This window comes from Crinia signifera, chromosome 1, assembly GCF_055691185.1.
Source record: "Crinia signifera chromosome 1, ASM5569118v1, whole genome shotgun sequence".
NCBI lineage: Eukaryota > Metazoa > Chordata > Amphibia > Anura > Myobatrachidae > Crinia > Crinia signifera.
This window is the reverse complement of record NC_139217.1, coordinates 303,211,566-303,228,849: the sequence shown is the minus strand read 5'-3', so window position 1 is coordinate 303,228,849 and position 17,284 is coordinate 303,211,566. Positions and strand designations below refer to the sequence as shown.

General features: G+C 44.2%; 1 protein-coding gene across 1 annotated transcript in view; it reads right to left on the bottom strand.

The window, feature by feature from the left end:
• Positions 1–847: 847 nt before the first annotated feature.
• The window catches only part of CFAP95 (cilia and flagella associated protein 95), a 33,524-nt gene continuing 17,087 nt past the window's right edge, over positions 848–17,284 (bottom strand). Inside the window, exons 4-6 of the mRNA XM_083186077.1 lie at positions 14,182–14,250; positions 4,804–4,861; positions 848–1,213 (exon numbers count right to left, since the gene is read on the bottom strand). Coding sequence (XP_083042203.1) covers positions 1,031–1,213; positions 4,804–4,861; positions 14,182–14,250 — 310 coding nt within the window. The 3' untranslated portion in view covers positions 848–1,030. The remainder of the gene's footprint in view (positions 1,214–4,803; positions 4,862–14,181; positions 14,251–17,284) is intronic.

Genomic DNA, 17,284 nt, shown 5'->3' with positions numbered 1-17,284 from the left:
TAATGCTGGGTGCGCACTTACTAGATGATATTTTCATCTATTATTCTGATTCTGGTGAGTCAGAATGACAAAATATTAATAATGTCTAGTGCGTGTGCGCTAGGTCGCTGATGACACATGCTCCAGTGCATTGTTGTTACATGAAGTACGACTGAGAACATCGCATGTGGAAAGCAGCACGATCCCTGCTCCGTCACTGCTGGCATCGGCAAGTGTGTATGTGCTGGGTCCCCGTCACTAACGAGGTTCCCTTGTCTGTACCCAGCATTAAAGTTAGTATTGATTGGAGGTTACATACATTTCACTAAGCATTCTGGTAATATACCAGGAGATAGGCATACATTTACTTAACTCCTTGAGTGGTGGGTTTTGCAGGGGCAGGACAAACCTACCAGGGCTTGTCCTGCCCCAGCAAAACCCACTACAGATCATAGGAAAGCTGCCACCCCCCCCCCCCCCCTCACCTCTGCTCTGGCATTAGTACACTGGATCTCCCCTGCCGCCAGTCAGTTATCATTGACCACACAGGCGGCAGGCTCAAGCATATTCGCAGCGACTCGGGAGGACTCAGACTCAGAGTCACCCAGAGCCGCAACGAACATCCCCGAGCCTGCCACCTAAGGCACTGCTGTAATGGCAAATGGCAAAGTGGGTGGGGGGGGCAACCGAAGGGGGGGTGACCCCTAAAGGTAGTGCGCCAGTAGTGCTCTGCTGGAGGCACCACTGGAGTGCACCTACTACATAGTGGTAGCCTGGACATTTTCCCGGCATACCACTTAAGTGGTTAATGATGAACTTTTGATAAGTGTTTCTTTTAAATTCTACTATAGAACTAAGGATCAAACTATTGTCTTCGTTCTTTGTATTTATTTGCTTGTGTGATTCATCAAAAGTAGGTGTCCCAGTTTGTCTCCTCAGAATACTGGACTTGCTTTTTTAATACAGTCCAAGATTATTGGCAATACTTTTAAAATTGTAGCATGAGATGACAGATTTGCAGATACTTTCCAAAGTGTATTAGATTTTATTCTCACAGATGTGGTGTAATAGGACAGGTTGGTTTAAACACCTGATGTTTAATTTTATTATTGGAATATATTCCACTTTCATCTTGCCAGGTATTTCTACCAGGTCTCCTGTAGTCTGCTGTGTCTGTAAACTGCGAATGACATTTCTTGTAGGCTGAAGAATAGTCTGGAACATCTGGAACTTTCTGCATTACACAAACAGACATTCACATATTATTAAACACATAAAATTACTTTAAAGTACATTAATGGCTCTTATTCAATGGGTTAGTTTACAAAGATGGGATTTCTATTCCACATGGGATGTTGCTCTGGGCACCCAATCAGAATCTACTTTTTATTTATTTAGCACCTTCTAGAACAGCGGTTTCCAGTCTTTTTTCTCTCCTGTACCCTTTGAATAGGGTTTTCATTTATAAGTACCCCCTCCTCTCATAAATCCCCTACCCATCCCTCTAGTGAACGGTATGCAGGTCCTTATATTGAGCCTAGTAGCGGAGGAGTAGTGTGCGGTCAGGAATCGGGCCCCTCTGTGTCTGGCTGGCTGTGTATTGACTCCAGGGTTCCCGATAAGGCCTGTAGGATGAATGCTGCTCCGTGGAACAGATGAACGCTGAGAGAGTCTCCACCAACTGTTAGCAGACTGGCCACTGTTTCTCTGAGGGAAGCATGAGTAGCTCCCATTAAATTTCTGGTCAAGCAAAAGCATGAGGGGACATTGATGATGCTGCAGACAGAACCAGAAGTGACAAAACGTGTTTTATCTCCACGGCAATGGGAGACTTGTTCCATCATTAGGAGAGTTCTTCTTCCACCTTTACTAATATAATTTTCAAGTACCACCAACTGGTCTGCAGTGTACCCCAGGGGTTTGTGTACTCCAGGTTGGTGACCTCTATTCTAGAAGATAATAGACTGGTTGCCCATAGCAACATCCCATCTGAAATAGAACTTCCATCTTAGTACATAAACCCCTTCTACTTTTCTACTAGAAAACAATGAAGCTGATAAAAACGTCAGATTATTGTACATGGAAATTGATTCTATTCCCAACATATACTCTAATGAGGTGGGGGAAATATCTTTTAATGTGTCATTTCTTCAGTACCTAAAATCCAGCATTAATGTTGCAGTAGAGGCCCATCTAAAAATGAGCATTTCCTTTTTTCTCCCTGCATGCAGTTCACTTTATGCCATTGAACACTGACTGCCGTTGGAGAGTCATATTCCAAGCATTCGCTGAGCCAACCAGAGAGATAGAGAAGAAGTCAACTGAAGGAGACACGTCTGGAGACACCAACTAAACAAGTTTGTGATATGGTAGGGTATAACATGGGACACTGTCGCTAGGTCGACATACATTAGGTCAATCACTAAAAGAAGACATGGCTTACGTTGACACATTAAATAGGTCAACATGGCTAAGGTCGACCGGTTCGGAAGGTCGACACAGTCGATCTTAGGTTTTTTTAAATGGGCGATTTTGCTGGACATCGCACTATATTGCATTTTTTTAAATCACATTTTTTTCTGTGAATTTGCATATTTAATGAGATGCGAATTCGCTGCAAAAAAGTGCGATATGGTGCGCTAATGTGCAAATTTTAGTCATGAAAATGTGCAAATTTGAAAAATTGTTGTGTTCAAAAAATGAAAAAAAAAAAAAAAATGGCGTGGAGTCCCCCCTCCTTAGCATTACCAGCCCTGGGCTCATTGAGCCGTAACTGGTTCCAAAAATACGGGGGACACAAAGTGTAGGGGTCCCCCGTATTTCTGAAACCAGCCCCGGACTCTTGGACCGATCCTGGTTCCAAAAATACGGGGGACAAGAAAACTGGGGATCCCCCGTATTTTGAAACCAGCACCGGGCTCCAGCAGCCCGCAGTGTCATGCCACAGCTGGGGGACACTTTTTACATAAGGTCCCCCGGCCATACCATGAGCACCGTGGTCAGCCTTGGATAGGGACTGAAGCCTGGGGCTGTCACCGGCGTCCGTGGACTTTGGACGCCAGCCTGATAGGGTTAAATCATTCATACATAACATTGCTTTATACAAGTGAACTACAAGTGCCAGCAGGCCTCACCCGCATGCTGGTACTTGGCGAACCACAATTCCCAGCATGCAGGGAATTAATGGGCCAGCTGGGACTTGAAGTCCACCTGTAAAAAAGAATGTTAAAATAAAACACACACACAGAGAAAAGTACAACTTTATTACACACACACACCTCACTTTTACACCTAGATACTTACAGAATCAGGGTCCAGCGCTGAGTTTCCCTGCCCTCTATCACACTGATGCGCTCCCTCACCCTGTGGCCTGTGCTCTATCACATTGATGCACTGCCTCACCCTGTGCTCTATCATACTGATGTGCTTCCTCCCCATGTGACCTGCGATCTATCACATTGATGGCTTGATCACCCTGTGGCCTGCGCCCTATCACACTGGCACGCTGCCTCATCCTGTGCTCTATCACACTGACGTGCTTCCTCCCCATACGGCCTGTGATCTATCACATCAATGATCACCCTGTAGCCTGTGCTCTACCACACTGATTAGGGATGCCAATCCCTGGGCATTTTTTCAATCCCGGGAATCGGGATTGAAAATAGCTCAATCCCGTGATTCCCGGGATCCCGGGATTGGCATCCCTAAAAAAAATTGCCCCTGTGCCCCACACTGACTCACTTTTGGGGAGCAGGGTGCAGCAGGGCAGAGGCAGGCGGTGGGGGAATTATGCGTGCGGCTGGGGGAGGCCCGGCGGCTAGCGAGTTCCGGCGCCACCATCACTTCTCAGGAGCGGCTTAGGGAGCAGGCGTCAACGTCAGAGTGCAGAGCCAGGGTATATGACGCGTGTGGATGGGGGAAGCCCGGCGGTGAGCGAATTCCGGCGCTGGTGGTGTAGCGCTGTGGCCTGTGCAGCATGACCTATGACCGAATCATGCTGCGCAGGCCACACACCGGGAAGGGAACAGCCGGGCAGCGTTTGAGCGCGTGACGTGCAGTCTAACCCCGAAGTCCTGGGATTGGATTCTTCAATCCCGGGATTGAAATACCGGACATTTTGGGGCTAAATCCCAATATCCCGCCAATCCTGATCCCAGGATTGGCCACCCTAACACTGATGCTCTCCCTCACCCTGCACCCAGTATTGTAACTAGAATTTTTTTTCTTTCCCATTTTCTATACAAGTTGCCGCGTCTGTTCACAAACCGAGCCTGCACTTGCACATAAATACTTATACGCATGCGCAGTAGAAAAACATTGCTCCCCATGCTAACACGAGGGGGAGCGCGCAGATCAGAATGACCTCCTTACTGCACTCTCACATTTTGGGCCAAATTCAGATCTGATCGCAGAGCACATTTGTTCTCAAAATGGGCAAAACCATGTGCACAACAGGTTGGGCAGATGCAGCATGTGCAGAGGGATTTAGATTTGGGTGGGGTGTGTTCAAACTGAAATCTGAATTGCATTGTAAAAACTAAGCAGACAGTATTTACCCTACACAAAAGCAAAAAAACAAACAAATCTAACTCTCTTTGCACATTGTATATCCCCCCCCCCCCCCCCTCTGGTTTTGCCCATTTTCAGAAAAAAAATTGTCCTGTGATAAGGTCTGAATTAGGCCCTACTATATCCCATGCTTGTCCCTGTAATTTATTAACGTACACAAATCTTTAGTAACATACAAAAATCTTGTTCTTTTACCACGTTCCTCTTTCTATATTTTACTTACTATCTTACTATCGAAAACATAAATGTACTTACAGAAGGTGTATACTGGTAAGAGAGTTTATAGTCAATAGTATAAGTTGTAGCATCAAGCCTGAAAAAAAAGTGTATAGAAGTAATCAGAATTCATAATACAATACGACTTCCATGTTCATTTGAAATTTACTAACAATTCGTATTTATACATATGTATACTGGGGGGTTATTCAGATTCAATCGGTCCCCCGCAAGTTCGCATGGGGAACCGATTGTTTGTGACTGCGCGTAGGTTTTTATACACACAGCAGTTGCACACAGAAGTCCGAGCAATGGTGTGGGTGGGCGTGGGGCGGCGGGTCAGGCAATTTGCATATGAGAACGCTCAGCGTTTCATGGGCTTTCCCATGAGAGCGCTGCCCGTTCCCATGCAACTTGGACGGTGACATGGGTGCAGGAGGCGGGTACCTAGCGTCAGCAGATGTCAGCTGCCTGCACTGTCCTCGCACAGGGCACCTGCAGGTCTGAGACACTATAGGGGTATCTCCGATCTGTGTGCGCTGAAGAAATCATTCGATGGTCGCCGCCCATCAAATTATTTCTCCCCCGCACCTAAGGCTGCGAATGGATGATTATACAAATCATCCTTTTACCTGCTTCGGTGGGAGGGGGGGGGGGCAGGTGGCGGGATGCCCTTGGTGGACTCGCACACATGCGAAATTCAAAGCCTTGTGAGTCAACCAGAATAAGGGCCAAGGTGTATCATATCAGCAAATCATAAAAAAATACGACTGAAAAATACTTCATAATTTCCAGGTGTATTTCACATTTTCACATGTGAAATGACTCAGATATTAGCCCACACCTACTCCCATGAACAAATGTGTGCCTTATATAAGCCCATTAAGCACACAAACACACTTATCTGCTTGTTACAAACACAGATAGGTACTTATTTATACATTGAGAATTTTTCATTGTAGCCTGCGAGCTACCGGATGTCCTGACACATGCATCGAAGAAGGTGTCATGAAACAAAACATCAACAACAGCTTGTGCCGGTTCCTCGGAGGCTGCGTATCTCTCATTTAATCTTCCCCCACCTGACTACTCTCTGCCTCTATCAGAGGCAGACATTGCACAAACAAGAACATACAACGTACTGAAAAATAAAAAGACAAACAAAGAACACCATCTCTCCTTACCGCTCTCACACAGACACACACACATATAAACTTCACTCACAAATAAAGACTTAATAAAAAATTAAATCACAACACAAACCACAAGACAACTTTCAAACAAATAAACCACTCAACAACCACTAGATAACTCAGCATCCTCTCCTGCACTCTCCACACCACGCCTATCTAACCCACAAGGAGCTAGGGAGCACAAGTTGTTTTTTTTTTTATATAGCTGGGAGAACACTCCTAAGGTTATCATTTTAGCCAATCACAAAGTTACTTTCTGTTAAGCAAAATTTACGTGCATACTCTTCAAAATACATAAATATAAAACACACAAGTACAAGTACAAGGCATAAAAACAGTACAAGGTACAAGGCATGTACAAGGCATAAAAACAGCAAAAATACGGAAAGCAAAATACGAATATGCAAAGAAAACTACGACTCCATGCGACCAAATACACCATTGAAAAATACGAATTGTAAAAATATGACAGGTTAGTAAATTTGGGGGAAAAATATGACTACCTAATACAAATACACTACCGATGACTGAGATGTAGTCGTATTGTTAGTAGATTTTGCCCAATGTTTCAGCAGTTGCCAGGTTCCTTAACCATAGTGTGGACCCATCGTAAGTGTGTCATAGATGACAAAACAAGATGGAAATAGAACACTTACTAGCGGATTAAAAATAATGATGTTAATACAAGAAACAAATCAGTACAAGAAGAAAAACAGTACATATCAGTTTTAGCATTAGCTAAGAATAAAAAGGTCAGTCAGATATAACCATTTAGCCATTTCCCTTTTAATATACTCACAATGCCCACTTTATTGCAATTGTGTTTAGTCTACCCATCTAATGCTGTTTATTTGTAGCGATTATAATGTCTATATGACAACAGTAATTTGTGTTGACAATTCTGCATTTTAAAAGTCTTCAATTAAATCGGTCTCATCCTGTTTTCTTTCTCTGTGTGATTCATTTGCTATAATAAGCTGTTTAGTTGAGCAATAATCACAGACATATAATTTTGTTTCCTTGTGATAATTTATGCAGTTACTTGATAGAGTTTAAATATTACTATAATACTTCATAAAAAATTAAATGATAAATTGTTTTTACTGTTTGTGTATATCCAACCAACAAAAAGAGAATTAATTGTACTTGCAAACTATAAGCAATTGGTAGGTTTAGATCATCAGTTATGATACAGGCAACATGAGTCCCAGCATGGCCTGCCAAAGATCAACTGTCATGATTTGCTGGAACTTGTAGTCCCATGCTGCCTAAAAGCCTAAAATACAAGTGATTTGATCAAAGAGCTACAAACACAAACGTTTTGAGCTTATCAGAATTGGAGATATTTGAGAAAAAAATATGGAATTGGAAAGAAGTTGGGACTGTGGGAATCCTGGGCCAGTAATAACAGATACATACTGTAAAAAAGCTGGTACTTGTGTAGTTTCACGGCGCCACCGCGCGCACAGTCTGTCTCAGAAACTTGGCAGCCTGCCAGAGGCTCTGTTTAACTGTGCGTGTGCTGTAAAGCTGTCTGACTGAAATTGGCAGCCTGCCAGAGGCTCTGTTTAAGTGTGCGCGTGCCGCTCTAGCACTGTCTGACTGAGCTTGTGCAGCAGCGCGCTGCCAAGGCGCTGACAGGTCACTGTGGTACTTGTAGTTCCACAGTGAAACAGGCAGAGTCTGGGCAGCGCTGACAACGGGGGCAAGTGGAGACACCACGGGCACAACGCTGACGTGCCGGGGCTTCTAAACTACACACCCCGGCACACCGCTGTGTCCCCCATGTACACGCTAAATTCAGACGCAAAAGCGTCTGAATCCAGCCTTACCTGCAATCCGCTAAGAAGGCTTGCAGTCTGGATCTAGGCGCTAAAGCGCCTGGATTCACACTCCCTGCAAGCCCGTAAGAAGGAGGGGGCGCAAAACCGTCTGAATCCAGGCGCCTTGCAAGCCGCTAAGAAGTGGGGGGACGCCTGGATTCTGACGCAAAAGCGTCTGAATCCAGGCGGCCCCCTGCTGGCCGCTAAGAAGCCGGGGAGTCTGGATTTAGACGCTTAAGCGTCTGAATCTAGGCTCCCTGCAAGCCGCTAAGGTGTTGGGGCATCTAAATCCAGACGCTAAAGCGTCTGGATTTAGTTGGGTGTAGGGGTACATCTAAATTTAGACGCAAAAGCATCTAAATTTAGCTGGGTCTAGGGGTACACTATCAAAACCCGCCCACAGCGCCACAAGTCGACCCCACAGCTGTCGACCTTGTAAATCCCACTATCCACGCCCACCCGAAGCGTGGCGAGCGGCGGCGGTACGTGTCCTACGACCTTTTCATACCCCCACTATCCACGTCGTAGTGGAGTTGAGAATATAAAGTGTGGCGAGCGCAGCGAGCCACCGAGCCCGAAGCGTGGCGAGCCCCGCGAGGGGACGCTAACACCTGTGAAGCCCGCGAGGGGACGCGGATAGCTGTGAAGGTATCCGCGTCCGCTCGCCACGCTTCGGGCTGCGCTCGCCACACTTTATATTCTCAACTCCACGCCGACGTGGATAGTGGGGGTATGAAAAGGTCGTAGGACGCGTACCGCCGCCGCTCGCCACGCTTCGGGTGGGCGTGGATAGTGGGATTTACAAGGTCGACAGCTGTGGGGTCGACTTGTGGCGCTGTGGGCGGGTTTTGATAGTGTACCCCTAGACCCAGCTAAATTTAGATGCTTTTGCGCTGCCCAGACTCTGCCTGTTTCACTGTGGAACTACAAGTACCACAGTGACCTGTCAGCGCCTTGGCAGCGCGCTGCTGCACAAGCTCAGTCAGACAGCGCTAGAGCGGCACGCGCACACTTAAACAGAGCCTAAAATGTTAGCGTCTACATTGGGGACACCCCCTGTGGTAGCGTAGTGCCGTAGCGTAGCGATTTAGAAGCCCCATTTGTCTCCTTTTTACACGGTACATTTCATTACATTACAGCTAGAGTGGCACGCGCAGCGCTACGCTACATCACGTTACATTATAGCTAGAGCGGCACGCGAGCCTCTGGCAGTCTGCCAAGTTTCTGAGACCGACTGTGCGCGCGGTGGCGCCGTGAAACTTCACAAGTACCAAAAAGCTTATAACTGGGGACAACTCATGTTACAAATTGACTCTGAAGTGTATGCTCATTTGAATGTTACAGAAAAAGTACAAATTAAATATTTTATTTTTATTTTGTATTATAATTAACATTAAGGCACACTCCAAATGTAGCATAAAATATTTTTAAACCTTCCAGTAGTTTTGAAGAAATTACTGATTTTCTACTGGTAACTCACGTTACGTGTTTTGTCCATGGTTTTTAACATATATTAGCAATTATTAAATCTCTGCTCTCCTATGTATCATATGTTTTTGTAACTAAATTAAAATATGACAGATGATGTTCCAAGGCATGGAATATGAAAAATAACCGAAAAAACAAATCTACAGCAAAACAGAAATGATGGTAACTCACGTTACATTAAGGTAACTCGCGTTATACTTTGCTTATATTGATACAAATATATTTATTAAACCAATCAAAATGAACATATTTTACAAGTTATAACGACATTTTCACAGCTGTAACAATTGTTGGTGCTGAAATTTTTCTCAGCTCATTTTTTTTCCTTCAAATTTCATCTTTGACTGATGGCCATTTCCAGTATTTCCCATCTCTTCTCATGACGTTAACATGATATTCCCCTTTTCCTATATTCATAACAATTCCTGGAAATAAATTCCCATCATATAGTGCTTCCACCCAGTCATCTAGATTTGGGGGGTTATTCTGGTTGATTCGCTCAGATGTGCATTTGCATTCTTGCAAGTCAACCAAATCCCGCCTTGTGAATGGTGATACGCCTTTTGCACGGCACGTACATTCGCACAGCATGCAAATGGATGTTTTACATAAACATCCATTCGCAGCCTGCGGGGGAACACCCACATCATTCAACCTTAGATGTGCGTGTGCACTCTGAGGGAAGTGGATGTCAACCTCCTGCCCCCGGCACCACCGGGACATTAGCATGAGAACGCCTAGCGTTCTCATGGGAATGCCCATGAAATGCTGGTCATTCCCATATGATAATGGACCACACCATCGCCACACCCCCGCCCTCAAGGATGGGTGCGTGCATCTAGTGAACAATTTGTTTGCCATGGGCGCACGCACCCTTACCCTGCACATGTGCAGACGCAAAACATCGGACCCCTAGTGAACAAAGGGGTCTGTATGAACGGACCTGAATAAGGTCCTTGGTGCAAATTCATCAGTTTCTATGAAGGCAGGGTCATAGGAACTGAAAAGAACTTTCAGCTTTTTCAGTTGTTAGAAAGCCAGTAATTCCATTGTCTTCCACTTTTAGGTAGTGTAGTTGCTTTATTCCCTCTAATAGTTTGGTAATGTTCATTCTAGCACCCTGCTCCTTGTAAAGTGATTGTAGATCCTCCTTTCTGCCTGGGGTGTCACTCTCTACTGTGGTGTTTCTATGACAGTCTGGTTTGTATCTCAGCATTGAGATACAAACCAGACTGTTCTTGAAGAACCACAGCAGACAGCGCTACCCCAGGCAGGAAGGAGGAATTTCAAGAATTTTACAAGGAGCAAAGTGCTAGAATGAACACTAGTTTGGCCAGTGCCAGATTAAGGTCTAAATGGGCCTGGAGCTGAAATTGATCAAGTGTTTATTATGCGCAATAATAGGGGTTGTAGGCAGCACCTCCTTTTAGTCTGTTAACTCTTATGAGTAGGGCCCTCCTTCCTCAAGTACTCACCCTACCCCTTTACCTCACCAGCGCTCCTGCCCTGTTCTTCCCTTCCTCTACTTCATCTTCAGTCTCCTCGACAATTTCGACACCTACTTCAGAATTGATGCTGATTTTAGTTCTACCAGCTATACCCCTATTTATGCTGTATTTTATCATCACACCCTGTACGTTACCTAGTAGTTTGTTTTTATGTTTGCTATGTACGGCGCTGCGGACACTTTGTGGCACGTTATAAATAAACAAACTACTACTACTTCAGATCTTTAAACTTGTTAAGAGCATTAAAATGTGACCCCTCGCGAGCTCAGTTACTTATCCCAATAGATGTCCAAGTAGATAGTGTTCTGAGGCAGTTTAGCTATGCTAGCCAAGGGGGTCCCATGTTCTGATTAACTTGTTGAATGCTGAGGGCTGAATGATGATAATCCTCTTAATATGTTAAGAGAACAATCTGGACATATTAACTTGTTTGAATCTAAATAAAAAAATGCTTTTTTTTAGTGTGAAAACACACAAAATGTTCTATTACAATGTTGTGCTTTTATCATTATTATATGTTAATTTTTGTTTTACATATTTATATTTGTTGTTTAAGTGCAATTTACGTTTTATCACAGTATTTGTATTCGACTACAAAGATTTATATAATTGTCTGCTGGTGGTTTATACATTACTGTGAATATAATGCTTTTTTAGTAAACTGAAAATTTGGACTGTGAAACATATTTACTAACTGGCACTTTGTCCAGTAGTTTTAACCCAGCTTGTTTAGCATTTGTATTAATTTATGAACTAATGATGATGATCATAGTAAATCTAAATGGAGAGGTTAATAACTTACTCCTAAATGGTAAAAAGACAAACGGGTACTTGTTTCCTAGCACCGCGCCCGTCGGGGTTAATTGCATACCTTAAGTTAAGGTACTTAAGGTATGCAATCAACGCGATGGACGCGATTTTCTGTCAATTACCAGCCTTTATTGCCGGCAAAGAAAAAATCGCGTTGATCGCGTCCATCGCATACCATTATAATGGCATGCGATCGACGCGATTTTACATAGGGTACAATTTTAAATGGCCCCCAGACCCCATTTTTCAATGTATGCCCCCATTGTTAACGCCACCCCACTATTAAAGCCAACCCGAAGCACGGCGAGCGCATACCCCCATTATCCATGTCGGCGTGGAGTTGATTTCATATAGTGTGGCGAGCGCAGCGAGCCAACGAGCCCGAAGCGTGGCAAGCGCAGCGAGCCCCGCGAGGGGCCGCGTAACACCTGTGAAGTAATGCGCGTGCGCTCGCCAAGCTTCGGGCTCGCCACACTATATAAAATCAACTCCACGCCGAGGTGGATAGTGGGGGTATGAAAAGGTCGGAGGATGCGTACCGACGCCCCTCGCAGGCTTGCTGCGCTCGCCACGCTTCGGGTTGATGTTCATCGTGGGGTGGCGTTAACAATGGGGGACCGTTTCACCCATGAGGGGGGTATGCAACTAAAATTGGGGATTCGGGGGCTTTTAACATTGGGCACAATGGTAAAATGGTCTCAGGGACCATTTTACATTGATTCCAATGTAAAAATCGGGTCGATCGCGTCGATCACATCACATGAGATTTGGTTGCATGCAATGTGATCGACGCTATTTTTTTGGTCCCGATCCTTAAGATAAAAATCGCTGGCACCGTCCTAGGAAACAAGTACCGACAAACGAGGTGGTCATCAATCAGACCGCTGGTTTTAAATGGCGAGGAGGTGGAGAGGGTTACTAATACTACATTTTCGGGGATTACGTTTACTGAAGATCTGTCTTGGTCCGCACATACCGCTATAGCAGTTGGAAAGGCTCAACAACGCCTTTTTTTTTCTGCAGAGACTGTGAGCAGCAGGATTATCTAGGCCAATTTTTATTGTTGTGTAATCGAGAGTCTGTTGACTTATGCCATTGCGGTATGGTATGGGAATTCTAAGTGTTCTGATTGGAGATCCCTAGACAGGATAGTAAAGGCCGCAGAAAAAGTCATTAACCAACCCTTTCCTAGGATGGCAGACATTTTTTTAAAGAGGGGAAAAGTTAAGGTTAATAATATTATTTTAGATCCTAGCCATCCTTGTTATTCTCTTTTCTTCCTGTTGCCCTCTGGGAAATGTTATAGGTGCTTAGGGTCCCGTACGAGTCTGTTATTTTAAGTTTGAATTAAAGTATGTGAATTGTGAGTATTTCTTTCTCTCTCATATGTACACCAAGGGGAGTCTGTTGCAAACTTACACATCTCTAAATAAGACATACTGTGCAAAATTTACTAAGAATATGACTATGTCTCAGTCGTATTTTTGTATTTTGTATACGATTGAATACGACTGTTATCGGTGGAGTATTTTATTTACGCATTCGTATTCCAGAGCATAATTTACAAAGGTGTCGTATTTTTGAGATTTGTATTTATCGATGTCATGTGGAGTCGTATTTCTTTGCAGTATTTTTTTAGAACTTGTACTAGAATACGCCTAGTATACGTTCATATTTTGAAATATGACTTGATAGTAAATTTCTAAATTTCAGTAATGTAAAATTCAAGGTGTATACTTTCGATGGCATATTAATTTGTATTTTTGTAAAAATACGAAACCGACATGTTGTTACGGTCGTAAAATACAAAACACTAACATTATTTCACATTAGAAAATTACAAAAATACGAATACGTGCCCGAATACGGATACAACCGAATACAAATATGCCAGTTCCTACCGTATTTTGCTTAGTAAATTTCCCTTACTGTGGGGTAGATTTATTAATAGTGGCGTACCGATCATTAAGGGGGCAGGTTCGCTTCACCACTTTATCGTGGTGAAGAGAACCTGACTTTCGCCCGTATGTATTATCAGTTTGGCGCACGTTATGGTAGTGCGTTATCCCCTCCTGATACGCTTCCTCCCATAACGATTGGTCCTGCAGCGACTTGTGCGCATGCGCCGGATACCCGGGTCTCGCGATGTGTCCGGCGCATGCGCAGTTTATACAGGCAGACGGCGGGAGCACTGTGTTGTGCGCGTGCCATGCTGGAGGCTGCGGCGACACTGCTCCTGAGGGTAATCCTCATATGTGCCGTCCACTGTGAACACACTAATAAAGTTTATTTAAATGAACAAAAAAAAAACCTGGAGATGCTGACAGCGCTGGAGAAATCTGACGATACGGAGGGGGAGAAGAAAGTAACGAACGGCGCATAAAGACAAATGATACATTAGGTAAGCATGATGCGCCCAGTACATAAGATAGAACATGCGCTATGTCACCGTCCCACCAGCGCATCCGATATTTTAGCCGCACAGCCGGCTTGATAAATGAGGGGAAGTGCTATCCCCTGCTTTAACGCACGGGGATAGCGCAAATACCCCACTTCGCCAAATAATAAATCTACCCCCGTGTTCTTTAAACTTACATTTTTCTATGATCTTCTTTATGGTGTGGCAACACTGCTCTAAATCCAGTCGCCGGAAGGCCAGTCTGCCTGCAATGAATAAATTATATATATATATTAATAATTGCAAGCTTTACATTAGAAACATGATGTACCAATGTATAGCTGTACGCACTAAGCTGTAACAGGCTTTATTCTGCACAACGGTATCCCTGAACTTTATACTCTCTTTACCAGCAATAATTTGCATATAATAAATCTAAAGGGATTGTGGTTGGCTCACACAATCAACTGATTTTGATTTGGAAGCAAAGTATCTGTGCACCTGGATAAAACCATGTAGTGCTGCAGGTGGGGTAGATGTAACATGTGCAGATAGATTTGCGTGGGGTGTAGCCAAAGAAATCTAAATTGCAGTGTAAAATATAGCTGTCTAACATTTGTAGGCTACATGCAAAACCAGCCATTATTTGTCTTGCAAAGAAAAAATATAAATATATTTACTTCCTTTGCATTTGATGAAGCAGAAATACAGCATGAAACGCGGTGAAGAGGCTATCCATGGATCCCCCCCTTGTGCTTTCCCACCCCAGCTGGAACACTCCCACACATCAGAGCAGAACCCGCAGACGCTAAACCGAGTGCCGTCATCAGTGCAGACTAGACAAGACACGAGACAAGCAGCACTGCTTACAGCCGCAGCATCAAGTCTCCGTCCACAGCGACGCTCTGTTCAGTAGAGGTAGGGACAGTACAGTTCTCCACGGACATTACACAATGCTCAAAAGAGCTGTAAATACATGCTAATCATTTTTTATTTTCAGGTGCTTTTTCCGACTTTTCTGAACTTTGCTTTTCCCTCCCCTTTTTATTAAAATTAACATTAGCGCTCATATCCATTTACAGTTTGTTTCTACATAGAAAATACATATTAAAAAAACGAGAAAAAAAAATGAAATGAAAAAAAGAAAAAGGTAAAGTATGTCTGTTTACACCCAACATGGTGAGCGTTCCTTAAAGACAACAAGTTCCTTGGCTCATTAAAACCAGGTAAAATGCAGGCGTGATGTCATCTAGCCACAGAGTGTGTAATTAATCTGTGTCTGGTATAAAGGAATAGTATGGTAATAATATATATAAATACATAGTGGAATGCTGAAGTGACATAATCATGAAGGTTTTGTCACCAAATTTTGAATTGTTTTTCGCACTATATATTGGACCAGGGTAGCAGGATTTATTTTCTGTAGGATGTGCTGGTGACAAGTTCTGTAATGCTGACATGTACAGTTGTGACTCCTGATGAAGGCCCTGTTAGGATCCGAAACATTGAGTATTGATGGAATATGATGGAATTTAAATAAATATACAGAAACCCAGTTTTTTCATCATTTAATCACAGAACCAAGTAAGCATAATCTACATGAACTGATCGTGCATTAAATGCAACTTGAAAGATAAGCAAGGATAGACACATTTTGGCTAAGATGTCAAACCAAACAATCAATTGGTGAATTCCAACTTAATTTATTAACTTTTTTTTTTAGGAGGGGGGGGGGGGGGGTATTTTTGGTGATGAGTTGTATGCATACATGAAAAAGATCAGACAATGCAAATCAACAATCTTTGTAACAGATGAGAATACAAAAGTCAGACAATAAGAATGCAAGTCAAATGTACTTACTGTATGTACAATGTAATTATATAATAAATGTAGTAATAAAGAATTTACTTATTTTAATCATAATTTTCTTGTCTTTTAATCCATAACTATATTGTGCTGGCCTAAGTGTAATTTCATTATTGGCAGGGCAGTTATGTAATTAGGACTAAAAGGAGATATCCATACTGTATTGATAGAACTCTGAATGTCAGCACCGGAGAGTTCTGTGTTCCCGGCTGTGACCAGGGTGGGCCAGTGGAGGGCGCTGGAAACTGGACACTAGGTGGTTTGACGAAGTGTGAAGACATACACTGGTACACCAGAGAACAGGTGGACCAGAGGGTTGGCGGAGACCAGGGACAGGGGCATGGAGTCTAAATCACCGGTGGTTTTCACCAGGGAGCCCTCCAAGAAGCTTTGGACTTAGCGGCGTCCGATGAGCAGGTCGCAGCCCACTGCCCTGGTCCTCTGGACTTAGTTGACTGGTGAGAGAGCACCCTGGGGAGTGTACAGTAGGAGCAAGTTTCATCTTTGCTCCTTTGGCCATGGCTAGCCATGGCTAGCCATGGCTATTCTATTGTTCTCAGCTGCAATACGTATTGTATTGCAGCTGAGAACAATAGAATAGCCATGGCTAGCCATGACCAAAGGAGCAAAGATGACACTTGCTCCTACTGTATACTGGAGATCTTGAGAATGACAAGATTACAAGTTCTGGGAACCGAGGATACCAATGGTCATTGGCCTGGAAACCAGAGATGACAGGAGGCAACAGCCTGGAAGCCGGAGATGATTGCGGACTGCCTGAGAGCCAGAGCTAGGTGTCAATGGCCTGGGAGCCGGACAGGAATGTCAATGCCCTGAAAGCCGGATGTGAGTGTCGATGGCCTGGGAGCCAGAGATGAGTGTTGACAGCCTGGGAGTCAGTGATAGTTGTCGACGGCCTGGGAGCTGGAGATGATTGTCGACGGCCTTTTGAGCTGATGATAGTTGTTGACGGCCTGGGAGCCGGAGATGAGCGTTGACTGCCTGGGAGCTGGTGGTGGTTGTTGATGGCCTGGAGACGGAGAGGAGTGTTGACAGACTGGGAGCTAGTGATGGTTGTCACTGACTTGGCACAATAGTGGGTAATTGGACTGGGAGCCAATGGTGGGTAGCTACCCTGGGAGCCAGTGAGGTGTAGCTGGCCTGGGAGCCAGTAGTGACCTCTGCTGGTGATGGCTGGATGTGACTCAACCGCTGAGATGAATTTAGCTGGAAGAAAATTTGGCAGATGGAGGGTTAACCAGCAAGCAATTCTATAGTAGCAGCAGCAGGTCACAAGTGGAAATAACCCTGGAGTGCAGGATAGCCTGGAGCCTAGGGACTCTGACACTAAAGACAAGCACACAGGGAACAGAACAGTTGTTCATGGCAATTTGAAATTCTGTGAGCCTTGCTTACATCCCCCTTGCTTGTATG